The sequence below is a fragment of the Petaurus breviceps genome, unplaced genomic scaffold (genome assembly GCF_028583685.1).
Source record: "Petaurus breviceps papuanus isolate PSGF00001 unplaced genomic scaffold, PetGlider_PUasm1.0 140, whole genome shotgun sequence".
NCBI lineage: Eukaryota > Metazoa > Chordata > Mammalia > Diprotodontia > Petauridae > Petaurus > Petaurus breviceps.
In genome coordinates this window covers 253,742-270,034 of record NW_027185698.1, presented here as the reverse complement: position 1 = coordinate 270,034, position 16,293 = coordinate 253,742, and the positions used below count along the sequence as shown (strand labels likewise).

The 16,293-nt window shown below is 36.7% G+C and overlaps 1 protein-coding gene across 3 annotated transcripts in view; it reads right to left on the bottom strand.

Annotated features, from left to right (window-relative positions):
• PDS5A (PDS5 cohesin associated factor A) overlaps window positions 1-16,293 on the bottom strand; it is a 171,430-nt gene that overhangs the window by 97,233 nt on the left and 57,904 nt on the right. The window contains exons 1-3 of one of the 3 annotated variants that reach the window (XM_069068179.1): window positions 2,884-3,022; window positions 1,326-1,462; window positions 790-876 (exon numbers count right to left, since the gene is read on the bottom strand). In XM_069068179.1, coding sequence (XP_068924280.1) covers window positions 790-876; window positions 1,326-1,406 — 168 coding nt within the window. In that variant the 5' untranslated portion in view covers window positions 1,407-1,462; window positions 2,884-3,022. Of the gene's footprint in view, window positions 1-789; window positions 877-1,284; window positions 1,463-2,883; window positions 3,088-16,293 lie in introns of those variants that run through there. The other 2 variants (XM_069068169.1, XM_069068186.1) reach the window with 2 other exon arrangements.

Genomic DNA, 16,293 nt, shown 5'->3' with positions numbered 1-16,293 from the left:
CTGAAGGTTAAATATTTATTTTTCAATTATTAAATAAATCTGCTTGATGAGAATGCAGAGCTTTCAGATTAAATTACTTTAAAAATAAAAAAATCAAAGAATTTCAAAAATTCCATTCTTGAAACTTAAAAATTCTAATGGAACATGGTTTATATTACTAGAACGTGTAAGGCTAAACAAACTGTGGCACATGAATGTAAAGGACTAGAACTGTCCTGTAAGGAATCACGAATAAGAGTCATTAAGACAAGCATGCTAAAACTTCTGAGAAGCACTGCCGAGTGACAGACACAGGCAGAACTAGGGAAGCAACGCCCCCAACCACTGCGCCGATGTAAATGGCAAGAACAAAAAGGCAAAATTGAAAGCTGTGCAATTATGGCTTAGCTTGAGAAAATGACCTCCTTTATGGGCAGAAATGGTGGACTGAGGATGGATGGTATATATGGGTGCCCCAGCACATAGGAGGGGTTGCTGACTGACTAATGTATTAGTTGGTTTTGCTAAATTGCTCTTTTCCTCCTCTTTTTTCTTCTTCATTACAAAAAAAAAAAAAAAAAAAAGCTTGTTGGGTAGAATAGGAGGAAAGGTTATATAAGTAAATAAAAGCAATATAAAAATTAGAGATCAATATAAAAAATTTAAGGACTCAACAAATATTAATTTAAACTGGGGAAAAAATGTGAATGTCATATAAAAGCCATTTCATGCTTCAGAGTGGTCTCCTTTCTCATTGGCCCTACTATATACAAATATGAAGAGCAATACCATTTCAAACAAAGTTCTTACCTCTAATAAGTAAAAATATCTATTAAATTGTGGACTCTTAGTATCTTCCAAACCTTTTAACTGTCTTGTAATGAATAAAAATATGTCCTGTAAAACAAAAACATAAAATACATCAACAAAGAAACCAAAATAATATTATCCCTTGCATCATTAATGTTGTGGCTATGATAAAAAAAAAAAACTTTCTCCTTAGCTAAATAGTTTGGTATTGTATAACTGGACAAATAAGTGAAAACAAAAAATATTGCAAACTTGTAGAAATGGGACTGTAAAAGTAAAAGCAGCTATTCATTTCCATACATCTTTAAGTGTTCTCAGATTGTGGGAGAACAAGGCAACCCACATAACATAGTTCCAGTGTAAAACACAAATATTCCCCTAGCATACCACCCCTATGCTCTGCCCACTATCCCGTTCCTCCATCCAGGCAGGAAACTATTTCTATAGAATTAAGCCAGGTGTGGGAATTTTCCCCACTATTCAGCCTGTACATACATTCATGTTCAGTACTTAGTCTTGTACATGCGAGACGTAACTATAAAGTAATGAGAGTGATTCTCTTCTGTAGCTTGTGGAAGCAGAGGAGGAATGATCATAGCAGAGACATGTAGCAACATGCTTCAACTTGCAGCAGGAGTAATTTCAAGGTCAGCAGTCAGTCTTGTGCTAGCAGCTGTGAAGAACATAAGTGTGTGCTGTTTCATGTCAGCATAAAAATGAGTGACCAATTTTAGATCAAAGAATTAATAAGAAATTTTGAGTGAAGTTACACAAATCTGCAAGTGAGACATTCAACATGTTAAAGGAAGTTTATTTTTTTTTTTTACAGACTGAGTAATGACAGGAGTAAAAGTTTTTAACTGGCACAAGAAATTTAAAGAAGGTAAAGAAGATGACTATAATATTGCTTGAAAGTCACCAGTCACCTATGAGACCAATTAAAACATTGACAAGTCAAGAGTTCTGTTCATTCAAACAACTAAAACTAAATTTATGATGAGGCTGATTCTGAAAGAGAACTTAAATGCCAATGTTTCTGGAAAGACCACACTACACATTTTAAGTGACAAACTGAAACACAGAAAACTTGACATCTGTTCTTATCTTTCAGGGGAAGGAAGCTGGATAAAATAATGAGAACTTTAAGGAGATCTTTGACAGGGGATGAAACAGTGTTTTTTAGTGTGGCTGAAAGACCAAGTATCAAAGTCTTCTGTGTAAAATGCCCAATCTTTCTTGTAAGCCCTCATAAAGTATACATGTGAGCCCCCCTCCAAAGCGTGCATGCCTATCGAAATCACGAGACAGGTGATTTGTTTCCTTGACACCAATGTCTTTGTTTACGCAAAATTCATCCCACAAGGTCTAACACAGGTCCATTATGCAGAAATTCTGAAGCATGAAAAATTCTGTGCAACACAAAAGGGATGAACTGTGACCCAATAATTGGCTTCTTCACCACAACAAAGCTCTAGCTCACAACATGCATTCCATCACTTCTTGAACAATAGTATTTCCCAGCCTGATCACCCACCTTATTCACTAGTTTTGGTTTTGGATGACTTGGACTGTTTGAAAAAATTCAACCCCTTCCCCTCCCCCACTAAAGAACAAAGATTTGCCACTATAGGCAATAAAACAAAGAATGTAACAAAGACTGAAGGCAATTCCAAAAAAGGAATTACAGAAACATTAAGAAAGCAGCATCATCAAAATGATCAAGTTTCCAAAGTGAGTACTTGAAAGGAAAAACCTATGAGGTCTACAAATTTGTTTATGCCAGTCTCATTACTTTATAGTCACTTCACACTGCCACCATATTCACTTTTTTATTGGGTATATTTTGTTTTATTTTGTTTAATATTAAAATAAACAGTTTTTGGAATCACCCTCAAATTGTTCCTTTAAAGTGCTATTATTATGGGTATACAGGTTATATGAACAAAGTATTAGCCTTGATATTTCTTAGTAAAGATAATGTAAGCCATATACTTTCATTAGATGAAATGGTTAATATGAAAATCCTTAATTCTATAGGATAGGATAGGTAACAAATTACAAAAAGAAAAAAGCTCTTAAAAAAAACTATTTTACCTTGAGTTTGTCATGGGAAGTATATGGTGCTTCTGGAGCATAAATTCGGAAAATATCAGCCAAACAACATGCTACAAGAAGACGTACATCTTTGTTGGGATTCCTGAGGAAGAATTCAGATGCAAGATGCAAGGCTAGAGGGAGATACTGCTGCTTCTCATCTTCTGAATCCTGATCCATGTCCATAAAGGTTTTTACTACCATCTGATATATAAAAAAAAAAAGTCTAAATAAAATGTATAAAGACACCATCTTTATTAGATATCAACAACAAATGTTTCATTAAAAAGGACCAACACCATTATTATGCAAAATTTTCAACACTGTTACTATTCAGCTAGAGGTACATCCATCAATTTTTAAAATCTCAATTTCTACTTAACTGTTTTTTACTGAAACCTGAAGAATTTTTCCTAAATTGGTCAAAGAGAAATGAATGAAATAATTTCTATAAAACTATTCTTCAATATGTCATATAAAGCCATTAATTCTTGATTATTCATTTGTAGATAGTCTATATGATCCAATATTACCAAAAGATTTAATGATGTTATGTTATTAACCTATTTCCTCTCTATTCATTTTATATGCCATTAGAGAAGGAAAACCTCTGAACTAAATAAATACATACTCCCAATTTAATCTGATATTCTGTAAAATCAAGAAATAGGTTGTAAATATTTATGTTGCCAAATCTGTGCTGAATATAGTTACCAATATCATAAGTTATTTGTATTTAGAAAAAGTCTTACACCACACATTAAGAAGCCATGCTAATTTGATTATGAAGCAAAACCTCTAATGAAGGCAAAAGGCCTTAACTAAACATAATGATACAAAAGAATACTCATGTAATTTTTAACTGTTCTCTCATTGCAAAAAGCCAGAAAGCATTCTTCAATCTATAAAATAAAATACCCATCCTACCACAGATATAAGGTTATATTTCTACAACCTTTGTGCAAAAGGCCCTTTTCAGACATGGAAATTTAACAGCTCATATGCATTTCCTTTTGCTGTCAGATACACTCTTAAGTTAGTTTTGCTGAACTGTTTCGTTTCTTTTCTTTTTCACCCCAATCTTTGTTTCTCAGTGCCTGATACCTATTGATTCACTGAAGAGATGGCTAGCTGGGTTGGAGAGAAGAGCGATATAGTTGAAAACAACTGTGATGTACCAATAAAAATTTTCAAAAAGGTATAACCTGGCAAAGTCAGAGGCAGTGCTAGCAAAACTGTAGAGTTTGATTTTGATACTCTCCCATTTCCACAATGACATTCTTTTCTTTTTTCTTGGTGCCTCCTAATGAAGTCTATCTAATGAAACATACTATGAGTGCATCTTTCTAAAGTATAATTGATAATCCAAGTGCTAACTATTAATGGCCTAAAGTATGGCATATCCCCGGGGTATCTGCTTCTTAAAAACAGGCTTAAGACCTCAAAGATTTTAAGATCAAAGGAATACAACCAAAATGGCAGTATAAAGCGGAGTAAAATATGGAACCTAAAATATAAATATGATGTAAATGGCAGTCAAGGTTGCTTACATAGTACACAGTAGTATAACATAATAAGAGAATGGCAGAGGATATGAGATGGTAGGGAAGTATCCCTGAAGGTATAACATGGTTAGGAAGAGGGATGGAGCTGTCAAAAATAGAGTGGTTGCTAACAGCCCCTATCTGTTCAGTTTAGAATATTCTTTTCTTGCTTCACAAGAAAGCTGAACTCCATATTCTTTTCTTGCTTCACAAGAAAGCTGAACTCCAACAGGAGTTCATTATTACCAAGTACTAAGGTAGATGAGGTCCACTAGTAATTCCTTAGCTCTTGCCTCTTATTACCTAGGCAGGCAGAGACTCCTTGACAAAACCCTATTCAGAGGTGCTGAGAGGCTTTTATGAACCAAAACTCATTTTCCTTAAACTGGAGCTAAAACAGGAGTCTGTGCTTTGCCTACTTCCTCCTATGTCACAATAATACTTCACTAACAGCAAAAATTTTAATGGCATAGTGGAAAAGAACTCTGGATTTGGAGCCCGCCTCTATTACTTATTATCTGTGTGATCATGAACAAATAATTTTCCTTCTTTAGGCCTCAGCTTTCTCACCCATAAAATAAGGAGAGTGGACTAGATGACTTCTAAAAGCCCATTAAGATCTAAATCTGTACTTTCCTCTTCTTCCCTTATTTACCACGAATCACAAGAAGGTGAAAGAACAGTTTTAATCCTGGCTCATCTTCCCAAATGGGATTTGGAAGCTACTTTACTTTAGAATATCATGGAGGTTGTATCTTTTATGCTGTAGCTCTTATCACTGAGTACCCAAGGACTGAATCTGGAGGTCTCAATGTAGAACCTACTGCCATATATGGAGGCCCTACCTATTCCCCCCTATGTTCTGGAACCATCAGAGAAAAAAATGAAATAATATTTCAGCCTACTGTTGAGTACAAAAATACCCAAATCCTTGAGAATAGATCAGGCCTAATCAGTAGCCAAATATATATTCTTTGTGTAGTGTATTTTCTGTCTGCATCAATCCTTTAATGTTGAGAGAAAGAATATTAGTAAGGGAAATCAACTAGAAAAAAAAAGAAAAGAAAACAGGAGGGCACAGGATTAAGGAAAAATTTGGAATGGTCAGCAAGAAAGGCCACCTCAAAGACTCCAGAAAAGAAGACACTGGGGAATGATGCTAGGAGATGTGAGACAAAGGGAAGAAGAGAGAGCTCACAGGGCAACAGAAAGATGCATAAAAAGTATAAGCAGACCATAAAATAATCAAGAAGGAATGTCAAAGAATAGGAGTAAAAGATGTTATCTGGGGAAAGTATGAGAGGAAGAAAAAATGATCTGGTTTTAGCAGTAAGGGATGGTAAGTAGAGAACTCAAATGAAAGGTTTTATTATATATATTGGATGGACCCCCTGTGTTGAATTTAATGGGAGGATATGGACAAGAGATCCACAAAACAAGGATTGACATGGATGGCTTTCAAGATGCATCATTTAAGCAAATATACAAATCCAGGAGACCACAGATCCATCTGAATGTGTTTGCGTAATTTCTGCTTATCTCCCATTTTATTCCCTTCTCAAATCACTAAAACACAAGCTAAATTAACTTGAGACAGAGTAGCCATACTCTCTAAGACTAAGCATAACTAATTAAACATTCTATGCTATCCACTTCATTCCCTACTTTGGAAAGATCCAACCTTGTTCCTCAATCCTATTTTTTGGATCAGCCCCACTCTGACTCACACTGCCCTCCCTGGGTACCACCTGGTACCTCTTCTAAACTGATGATTCTAAAGGAAAGACTATTCCAGGCTGTCAATTTGAACCATAGGCATTTCAAAGGAAGTCTTTCAGTCAAGATAGTGTGATACTTACAGTATGATCACTGTAGCTACAGAATTTTAATTTTAATTATAAGGAGAAACAGAGTTCCAGTAAGACTGCTTGAATCCAGGAACATCTGGTTCATAAAAAAATTTGTAAAGCTTAAAGCTATTCCTTTTTGTCCTAACAGGGCCTGTCATGCCAGAAAATGATAAAGGAAAAAAAATTCCACTTTCTGCCACTAGATGGTAATAAATTCAAGTGGCTAGATATGGATACCAAACTGGAAAAGGGCATTTAAAAGATAAAATGCAGGGAGGGGAGAGAATGTAAACCTTGCCAAATTACCTGTTATACCCACTAGCACAGTGGTATAGTTTCTGGAAGCTCTTTTTTTTTTTTTTTAGGTTATTGACTTCACTTTCCTCTTCCCTACACATAACTGGCAGGGTTCTCCCCATATACACCCCTAAATCATTCCTATAATCCTAAAATAAGTATTAACTAATTTTCAAAAGCTTCAACACTTCTAATAACTTCATGTATTTATTACAAACTTGAGAGGAAGTTAGAGATCCAGCCTTGGAGTCATAAAGACTTGTTACACACTGGCCACAGGACCACACATGAAAATCACAATTTCCCAGCAGAGACAACTTCCTAAAACTAAGCTAAGGCAGCATAGCATGGTGGATGGAGCACTGCACTTGGAGTCAGGAAGACCTCGAGTTCAAGTCCTATCTCAGACATTTACTGCTTGTCCCTAAGGAAGGCCTTTTTGTGTCTCAGTTTCTTCATTTGTTAAGTTATGGGGGTAGGGAGTAGATTCAGTGGCCTCTGAGGTCCCTTCTAAGCTCTAAATTTATGCTCCTATAATCCTGATGGCCGTAAATTACAAAGAACAAAGATTTGGTACTTTCAAGGATAACATAAAGAATGTAATTTGGGACTGCATTAAGTGATTTATTTCCAGAAACAGGAAGGTGGATTGTCCCTGCACTCTGCTTTGGTCAGACCATAAGGGAAGTTCTGTTTTCAGTTTTGTGTATCAGGCCTTGAAGAATAATGATAAGCTAGAAAGGACCATCTGAAGAAACTGGGGATGTTTCGACTAAGGAAGAAAAATATTAGGGGAAACATAACTGTCTTCAAGTATCTGAAGGGATATCATGTAGAAGAGGCATTAGACTGCTCTGGCAACTCTAGAGATTAGAAACTAGGCACAATGGGTGGAAGTAAATTTTCAACAACAATAAAAGTGCCCAACAATCAGAGCTGTTCAAAACAGTAATAATAGGTTTGCCCCAGTAGGTAGTGGATTCATTCATTCCCGTTTACTATAAGTTTTCAAGCAGAATCTGGATGACCACTTTTCATGTATGCTGTACTATGGAGCAAGAATTCTTTTTTTCTAACATTTCTTGAAAAGAGATGGCTTTTGGGGTCCCTCCTAATTAATATTCTGTTATCAAATATCTGGGGACTGACCTACCTATAAACATATGATTTATGTTTGGATAACTATAAAACTATAATGACAAATTAAAGGGAAGATCTAAAATAATGGTGGTTCATAAATAGCTCTGAGTCATAAAATAAAAATGACAATATTCTCCAAAATATTTCATGTACTTAATCAATATAATATCAATCAAATTCCAAGAGATTTATTTATAGAATTTAATTAAATGGTAATGAAATTTATAGAGAAAAATAAATAGGAAATATAAGAGGCAGGTTAAAAAAAGGCTAATGAAGATAGTCTTCTCTCAGAATTAAAATTTATTTCAAAGCAGACAGCATCAAAACTATATGACACTAGGCAAAAAATAACTAAGTAGATAAACGGGATAAGTTTCACAAATCCAACCAAAAGATAATCAAGTTATTAATCTTCATTATTTAGTAAATTACTAATCTTTACATAGCAAAAACTGACCCTCCCATTTGCATCAATCACCTCCAAGTCCAATTAATTATCCACCAACCCACATTAGCAAAGAATTGAAAAGACAAGCAAAAAGCTAGAAACAATTTATTTCCAAATCACTTGAATTTGATCCAGTATCAAGTTTGGGGGTCAATTCCCAACATATCTGAGAGAGAAAGAGAAGTCATAAAATGACTGGAAAAAATAATGAATGGTAATCAAGAAACCAGTAATTAGCAACCTACATGCCTATTTTCTCACCTATACAAAATCCTTTTAAGAAAGATTTACCCTTGTGTAGGGAGTATCCTTTATAAAAATAAAAGGATAGAGCAAACAGGTTATCAAAAGGAGATTCAACAAATAATGACATTTTCAGAGTCTTACAAATGACTGAAACTACTTATATTTTTAAATCTCAGTAGTATTCAAGCACTCATAACTGGATCCTTAGATTTTACAAAATTTCTGCACTTTGATAAAGTACTCGGTAACAATGCTTTAGTATGTTTTATTTTCTCCAGTTTTCAAGGTGTGAAAATTACCTATTTATTTTGCGCCAATCAGAGCTCTGGGACATATTAAATATGCGCCTATATGTGTACTGGGGGCTGGGAAGAGAGATGCCCTAATGGGAAAATGTAAGCTTCCAAACACAGAGGTCCAAAGGATCATGGGCTATTTTAAGCCTCCCTCTTGATTGCTGGAAACTGCTTGAGTATACTACTGGCAACCTTTTTCTAGTCCAACTAATCCTCAAATATCGGCTTTCTGCTATGCTTTCGCCATCTATTTCTTCTTTCCCACTGGCTTCCTCAGTGTTCTTAATAATAAATAATATCAACTACCATTACTATGTGCCAGGCACTATACTAAGCACTTTTCAAATATTATCTTATTTAATCCTCACAATAATCCTTTGACATAGGTGTTATTATTAATCCCATTTTGCAGTTGAGGAAACAGAGGCAAACAGGTAAAGGGACTTACCCCAAGGCCACTTTTGAACTTAAGTCTTCTTGACTACAGGCTCAGGACTCTATCCACTGTGCCACCCAGCTGCCTGTTCTGAGCTTTTGACTGGCTGTCCTACATGCCTAGAATTCTCTCCTTCTTAGTGTCCCTGTTTTCTTTTGAGTCCAAGTCCTTAACTAAAGTCCAACTTTCTATAAGAAGACATTTGCAATCCCTCCTAATGCTAGTTCCTTCCCTCTGGTGATTATCTCCAATTTATCCTTATTATATATAGGTTTTTGAACATAGCTGTTTGCATGTTATTTCCCCCATCAAACTGTAATAAGCTCCTTGCCTTTCTTTATCTCCTTTGCCTGGTGACTAAGAAATGCTAGTTGACTAATTCCCCAACCACTGTCCTTAAGGTCACCTTCAAATACAATCCCAATGACAAGGAAGCAGGAATTCAAAGGTTTGTATAACACCAAAAGATGTCACCCTGTACTTGCCAACAGTTGTGATTTGGTGTTTTTTTGTTGTTTTCTGTAGAACCATTCCTGGAATGGTAAAGCTCTTCCAGTGTCTTAAAAGCAATATTTAAAAGGTTCAATACTTGCCAAAATTGTCAAACAAGCACTCTATTGCTTCCATTGTACTTTGTCAGCATGAACTCCCTCAGTCCTCTAGCTTTTAGTCTTCAGGATCAACAAAACTTCATTTAAGGTCAACAAGCATCTTGGATATATGTCCTTTTCACCAAATCTGAAAGTCTTATGCTCTTCATACCTCAGTAGTAGGGCTACTGTTCTTGTTTTTGAATCGCCCTTCTCCTTTTTGAAACTTGCTACTTTGATTTCCTCAATTTTATTCTACCTTGGCTCCCCTACTTCTCTTATTAACTCTCTTCTCAGACAACTCTTCTTCTCCTGCCCTTTAAAGATGAGTATTTCCTAAGGTTCAGTATACTTTCTTTATTAGAAATATTATCTACTCTCAAGCTTCAATAAACAGTTCTTGGCAAAGGGATTTCAAAACTATTCTAATATCCCTATAGCTCTGATCCCTCTCCCCAATAAATATCAATATTCCATTTCTAGTGGTCAATCACTTGATCACAAGGCACACCTGACACCTCAAATTCTAACTTATTTTTTCATTTTTCCTATTTTTGTTGAAAACTATTCCCCTAGTCTTAAAAAACACCTTCATATTTGTTACTTTTATTTCCAAATATATCACTCTTCCTTCCCCTCCCTAGAGATCCATCCTTTGAAATGAAGGAAAATAAAGGGGGTTAGCAAAACTAATAAAAAAAATTTGAGAGTATACTGATGTACCACACCCATAGCCTCCCACCTCAGCAAAGAGGAGTTTGTAGCTTTGATTGTTGTTTTTGGAGGGGTGGGAAGGGAGATTGCTCTGTCTATTCACATAACTGTAGCCATTGTGTATATTGTTTTCCTGGCCCAGCTTACTTCCTTTTGGATCTCTTCACAGGGGTTCTTACAGTACACTAATATTTCATTATTCATGTACCAAAATTTGTTTAGATATTTCCCAATCTCTAGGCATCTGCTTTGTTTCCATTTCTTTGCTACATCAAAAAGTGCTGCTATAAATATTTCAGTGCATATAACACCTTTCTTTGGGTCTCCAACCTCTGGGGGTTCCCCAAGTCACGATAGACAGCTTGGTGGAATGAAAGATACACTAAATTTGGAGTCACAAGGACTAGGTTTAAATCATAGCTCTGCCATTTGTCAGCAGTCTGACGATGGACAAGTTACTCAATTTCTATGGCCTTATTTTCCTCATTTGGAAAATGAGAGGTTGGACTACATGATTTCTAAGATCCCTTCCAGCTTTGAATCAATTGTCTCTTTCCCTTGCCCCTAATACTCAGTAACTCAACAATAATATGTCTTACTGTGTTTCATCAACCAAAAAAACTTTTTAAACTGTTGATTCTATGGTCATCGTCCTACTTAAGGGCATTATTAAATCATCCCTGGACTACTATAATATATTGCTAATTGGTTTCTAACATGATAGAATCTAGAGCTGGCAGGCACCTTAGAAATCATTTATTCTAAATGTCCTTATTTTACAGGTTGGAAAATGGTTGATTGCATACTAATAATCCCAACCCTGATTCAGACAGTAAGTGAGTTATCTTAAGATAATAGTACTCCCACAGAAAAAAAAAAGTTCTGACAGTGATGCCACTACTAGGCATATATCCCAAAGAAATAAAAACAGAATGAAAGGACCCATATGTACAAAAATACTTCCAACAGCACTTTTGTGGTAGGCCCCACAAAGAAGGTATCCACACCAAATGGAGAATGTTTAAGCAAATTATGTTATATGAAGGTAATGGAGTATTACTGTGAAAGAAAGAAAAGGGACAGATTTAGAGAAAACTAGGAAGACATAACACCTGTATTACCTGATTTAAATAAAACTGAGAAGTAGGAAAACAATTAATAAAATTACTTTAACTTTTAAGATTAAGTGAATAGCAGAAAAACAATCGATAAAATTACTACAATGCAAATTACTACAGTATAAAGAAAAACAATTTTGGGGGCAGCTAGGTGGCCCAGTGAATAGAGCACCAGCCCTGGAGTCATGAGGACCTACCTGAGTTCAAATCCAGCCTCAGACACTTAAACACAAAAGATTACCCTTGTGACCTTTGGACAAGTCACTTAACCCCAACCGCCCTCCCAAAAAAAAAAAAAAAAATTTAAGAAAATAAAATTCCTCTGTTGTTAGCTTTAAAAAAAAAAGAAAAACAATTTTAAAAGACATAAAAACTCTACTCAGTATGACAGCCAATCCTGACTCCAGAACATTGATGAAGTATGCTTTCCACCTCTCTGTACAGAGGTGATGGATTATGGGTGCAGAATGAGGCAACTGTTCTCAGACAGAACCAATACATAAATTTGTTTTGATGGTAGGGATTTTATTTTTCATGTCAGACTTGTGGAGCTGGGGAACAGAGGAGAGTGGAGATAGTGACAGTCACAGTCACACACACACACACATAAGAAAGTCAATACACCATTTTAAAAATATACAAAAGAAAATAGGGGGAATTTCAAAAAGGAATAAAGACAAGTTGGATGCTACCATGTTAAATTTAATACAGATTAAAAAAAAATAAGCTGGAGGGGGGAGGAGCCAAGATGGCAGCACAGAAGCAGGAAGACTCCCTGTGCTCCCCCCATAACCACCTCAAATACCTATAAAAAATGACTCTAAACAAACTTTAGAGCTACAGAATCCACAGTGACAGAGAGAAACAAACCTCCTGCTGAAGACAGACCAGCAGACTGGCAGGAAGGGTCCAATGCAGCATGCTGGGAGCAGAGCCTAGCCCCATGTGAGCCTGTGGTTTTAGCCCCAAGGCAGCCTGACCAGCCATGGCTAGAGGGATGTTGGGAGAGTGGATGACCAGCAGCTATGGCAGTTTCCAGAATTATCAACCCATAAATGGCAAAGACAGAGTGAGAGGTCAGCAGACTTTGGGAACAGGAGTTCCGAGAGTGTGGTCCGGTGCCTGAGGCGCAGTGGCTGCCAATGCGTGGCTGCTTCAGAGCTCCTGGCCTGCAGATTGTAGGGGGACCAAACAACCATTCTGAGAGATAATCAATCACTCTTGCTTTAATCTGCTTGAATCTGGATTGCTGACTAGGGTGGAAGTCCTGGGGTACGTGAACAGTGTGCCAGAGCCAGTGGAGGCTTCTGAGAGGGCACCCAACTAATAGGTCCAGCAGCTGAGAAAACCGCAGCAATTTGGGTCAAAGCTCTCCTCTCTGGAAGCGGAGTTCTACTGTGGCAAAAAACTCAAAAGTCAATAACTGAGTGGCAACATGAGCAAGCAAAGGAAGCAAAGCAAACATAGCAATCTGACTTTGGATTCCTTTTTTGGGAACAAAAAGGATCAAAACATGGAACAGGAAGAAGAAAAAGTCAGAACTCCTGCACATTCTAAGAAAAATATGAATAGGTTACAGGCCATGGAGGAGCTTAAAAAGGATTTTGAAAACCGCATAGAAGTGGAGGAAAAATTGGGGAAGAGAAATGAGAATGATGCAAGAAAATCATGAAAAGAGTATCAACAACACGAATGAATTTTAATGAATTTAATGAACATGAATTTTAATAACACCTTAAAAAAATAGACTAACTCAATTGGCAAAAGAGGCTCAAAAAGCCAATGAGGAGAAGAATGCCTTAAAAAGCCAAATTTGCCAGATGGAAAAAATCTCAAAAACTCACTGAAGAAAATCATTCCTTCAGAATCAGACTGGAGCAAATGGAAGCTAGTGACTCTATAAGAAACGAAGATACTATTAAACAGGTCCAAACGAATGAAAAAAATAGAAGGCAATGTGAAATCTCCCATCGGAAAAACCACTCACCTGGAAAATAGATCCAGGAGAGATAATTTAAAAATTATTGGACTACCTGAAAGCCATGATCAAGAAAAGAACCTAGAAATCATCCTCCAAGAAGTCCTCAAGGAAAACTGCCCTACCAGAGGGCAAAAATAGAGGTTGAAAGAATCCACCGAACACCTCCTGAAAAAGATCCCAAAAAAGAAACTCCTAGGAGTATTACAGCCAGGTTCCAAAATTCCCAGATCAAGGAGAGAATATTATAAGCAGCCAGGACAGGGAGGCCAGGTAGCACAGGCTCCAGTGTTGGGATGACCTGGAGACCAATCCCGGGCTCAGACACTTAGCACCCACCCAGAAACACCTGGCCATGTAACCTTGAGCAAGTTACTTAACCCCGATTGCTTTAAAAAAAAAAAAAAAAAGCAGCCAGGAAGAAACAATTTGAATATTGTGAAAACACAATCAGGATAACCCAGGATCTGGCAGCTTCTACACTGAGGGATCGATGGGCTTGGAATGTGATATTCTGGAGGGCAAAGGAGCTGGGATTAAAACCAAGAGTCACCTACCCAGCAAAACTGAGTATCATGTTTCAGGGGAAAATACGGTCATTCAGTGGAATACAGGACTTTCAGGCATTCTTGCTGAAAAAACCAGAGTTGAATAGACAATTTCACATTCAGATACAAGAAGCAAGAGAAGCATGAGAAGGTAAACAGGGAAAAGAATTCATAAGGAACTTATCAAAGTTGAACTATTAACATTCCTACATGGAAAAACAATCATTGTAACTGATGAAACTTTTGTCAGTATGAAAATAGTCAAAGAGAATAGAAATACACACACACACGAGGGTATATGGGCATATGAATACATATGTGAATGTGTATATATATCTTTACAGGTATGCACAGATACAGGGCACAGGACCAATTTAATAGGAAGGGATAATACTTAAAAGGTGAAATTAAGAGGTGAAAAAAGTATATGATGAGGAGATGGGGAGAGACAGAATGGGGTAAACTATCTCATATAGAAGAGGCAAGGGAAAATGGCTACAATGGAGGGGAAGAATAGAGAGGCAAAAGGGAATGGGTCAACCTTAGTCACATTGAATTTAGCTTGAGGAGGGAATGAAATATACACTAAATAGGGTATCTTCACCCTCCAGGAGAGTAGGGGGAGAAGGGAATGAGAGGGGGTATGATGGAAGGGAGGGCAGGCTGGGGAGGAGGGAAGTTGGAAGCACCCACTTTTCAAAAGGGACAGGATCAAAGTAGAGAATAGAACAAGTGGGAGGGGGGATAGGAGGGAAGAAAATATAGTCAGTCTTTTACAATATATCTACTATGTTATTGTTTTGCATTAGCCACACATATACAACCTATACTGAACTGCTTATCTTCCCAGTAAGGGTGGATGACAAGGAAGGAAGGGAATGAATCTGGAATTGAAAGTTTTAAAATCAAATATTCAAATATATATGTATATATATATATATATATATATATACTATTATTAATACTATCTTACATGTAATTGGGAAATAAGATATATAGGCACTGAGGCATAGAGATCCACTGAAAAAGTCAAAAGGGGTATGGGAGAAAATATGGGAGAGAGCAGATTGGAGGAGGGGATATCCTGTGGGACTGCCATTTTGGGGTGGTGGGTAGGGGAAAAATGGGGAGAAAATTTGTAACTCAAAATCTGGCGGAAATGAATGATGTAAATCAGAAGTTAATAAAGCATTAAAAAAAAAAAAAGAAGAAGCCTTGACTGTTGCTCAGTCATATCCAAATCTTCCTCACTCTGGGTTTTTCATGACAAACATACTGAAGTGGTTTCCCATTTCCTTCTCTAGCTCCTTTTATATAGATGAGGAGATAGAGACAAACAGGGTTAAGTGACAGGGTCACACACCGAAGTGTCTGAGACACTGCCATCAAGGTACTTATTTCAGGTCCTCATTACCCCTCATTTAAACAAGCAGAACAGCTAGCCAACTGCTCTACCATTCTCTTAACTAAATCTTACCTTCTACTCCTAAATATGTGTATACATACACATATATGTACACACATGCTTGCATGGTGTCTCCTCCATTAGACTGTAAGCTCCTTGAAGGCAGGGACTATCTTTTGTTTCTTTTTGTACCCCTAGAGCTTAGCATTGTGTCTGATACATAGTGGCACATAGTAGCACTTATGTTAACAATGTTTACTGAATTTAAAACTGAGCTGAACAGACATTTATTCCAAGTCATTGTGCTAGGGCCCTGGGATGACACAAACATGAAAAATAACATAGTGCTACCCTCAAGTAGCTTGACACATACACAAAAAACTAACAAAATGAGTAAATGAAGAAGAAAGCAAATAAAAATATGACAGATTCAGAAAGGGAGGATCTTTAGCACCTGTTTTCCTCTTTTTCATAAAGACTGTTCACTAAAATAAAAGAGGAACTATAGTTATAGCTATGGAACACTGCATTTACTATCAGATCAACTGACATGTAGATGTTTTGGTGAACTGTTTTTCCATCTTTTAAATTTTTTGTTACAAGGGATGGCTGAGGAAGGAGGGAATGAGAGGAGGGATATATTTGGAAATAAAAGTAAAAATTTAAAAAAGTAAAGTTCTATACTCAAATCTCTTCTCCTTCTACTTTGTCTTTTGGTCATCCCTTTCACTTCTACAGCTACTGTTAACACCTCTATGCCAGTGACATGACATCTAAATCAACACCTTTCATCCTGA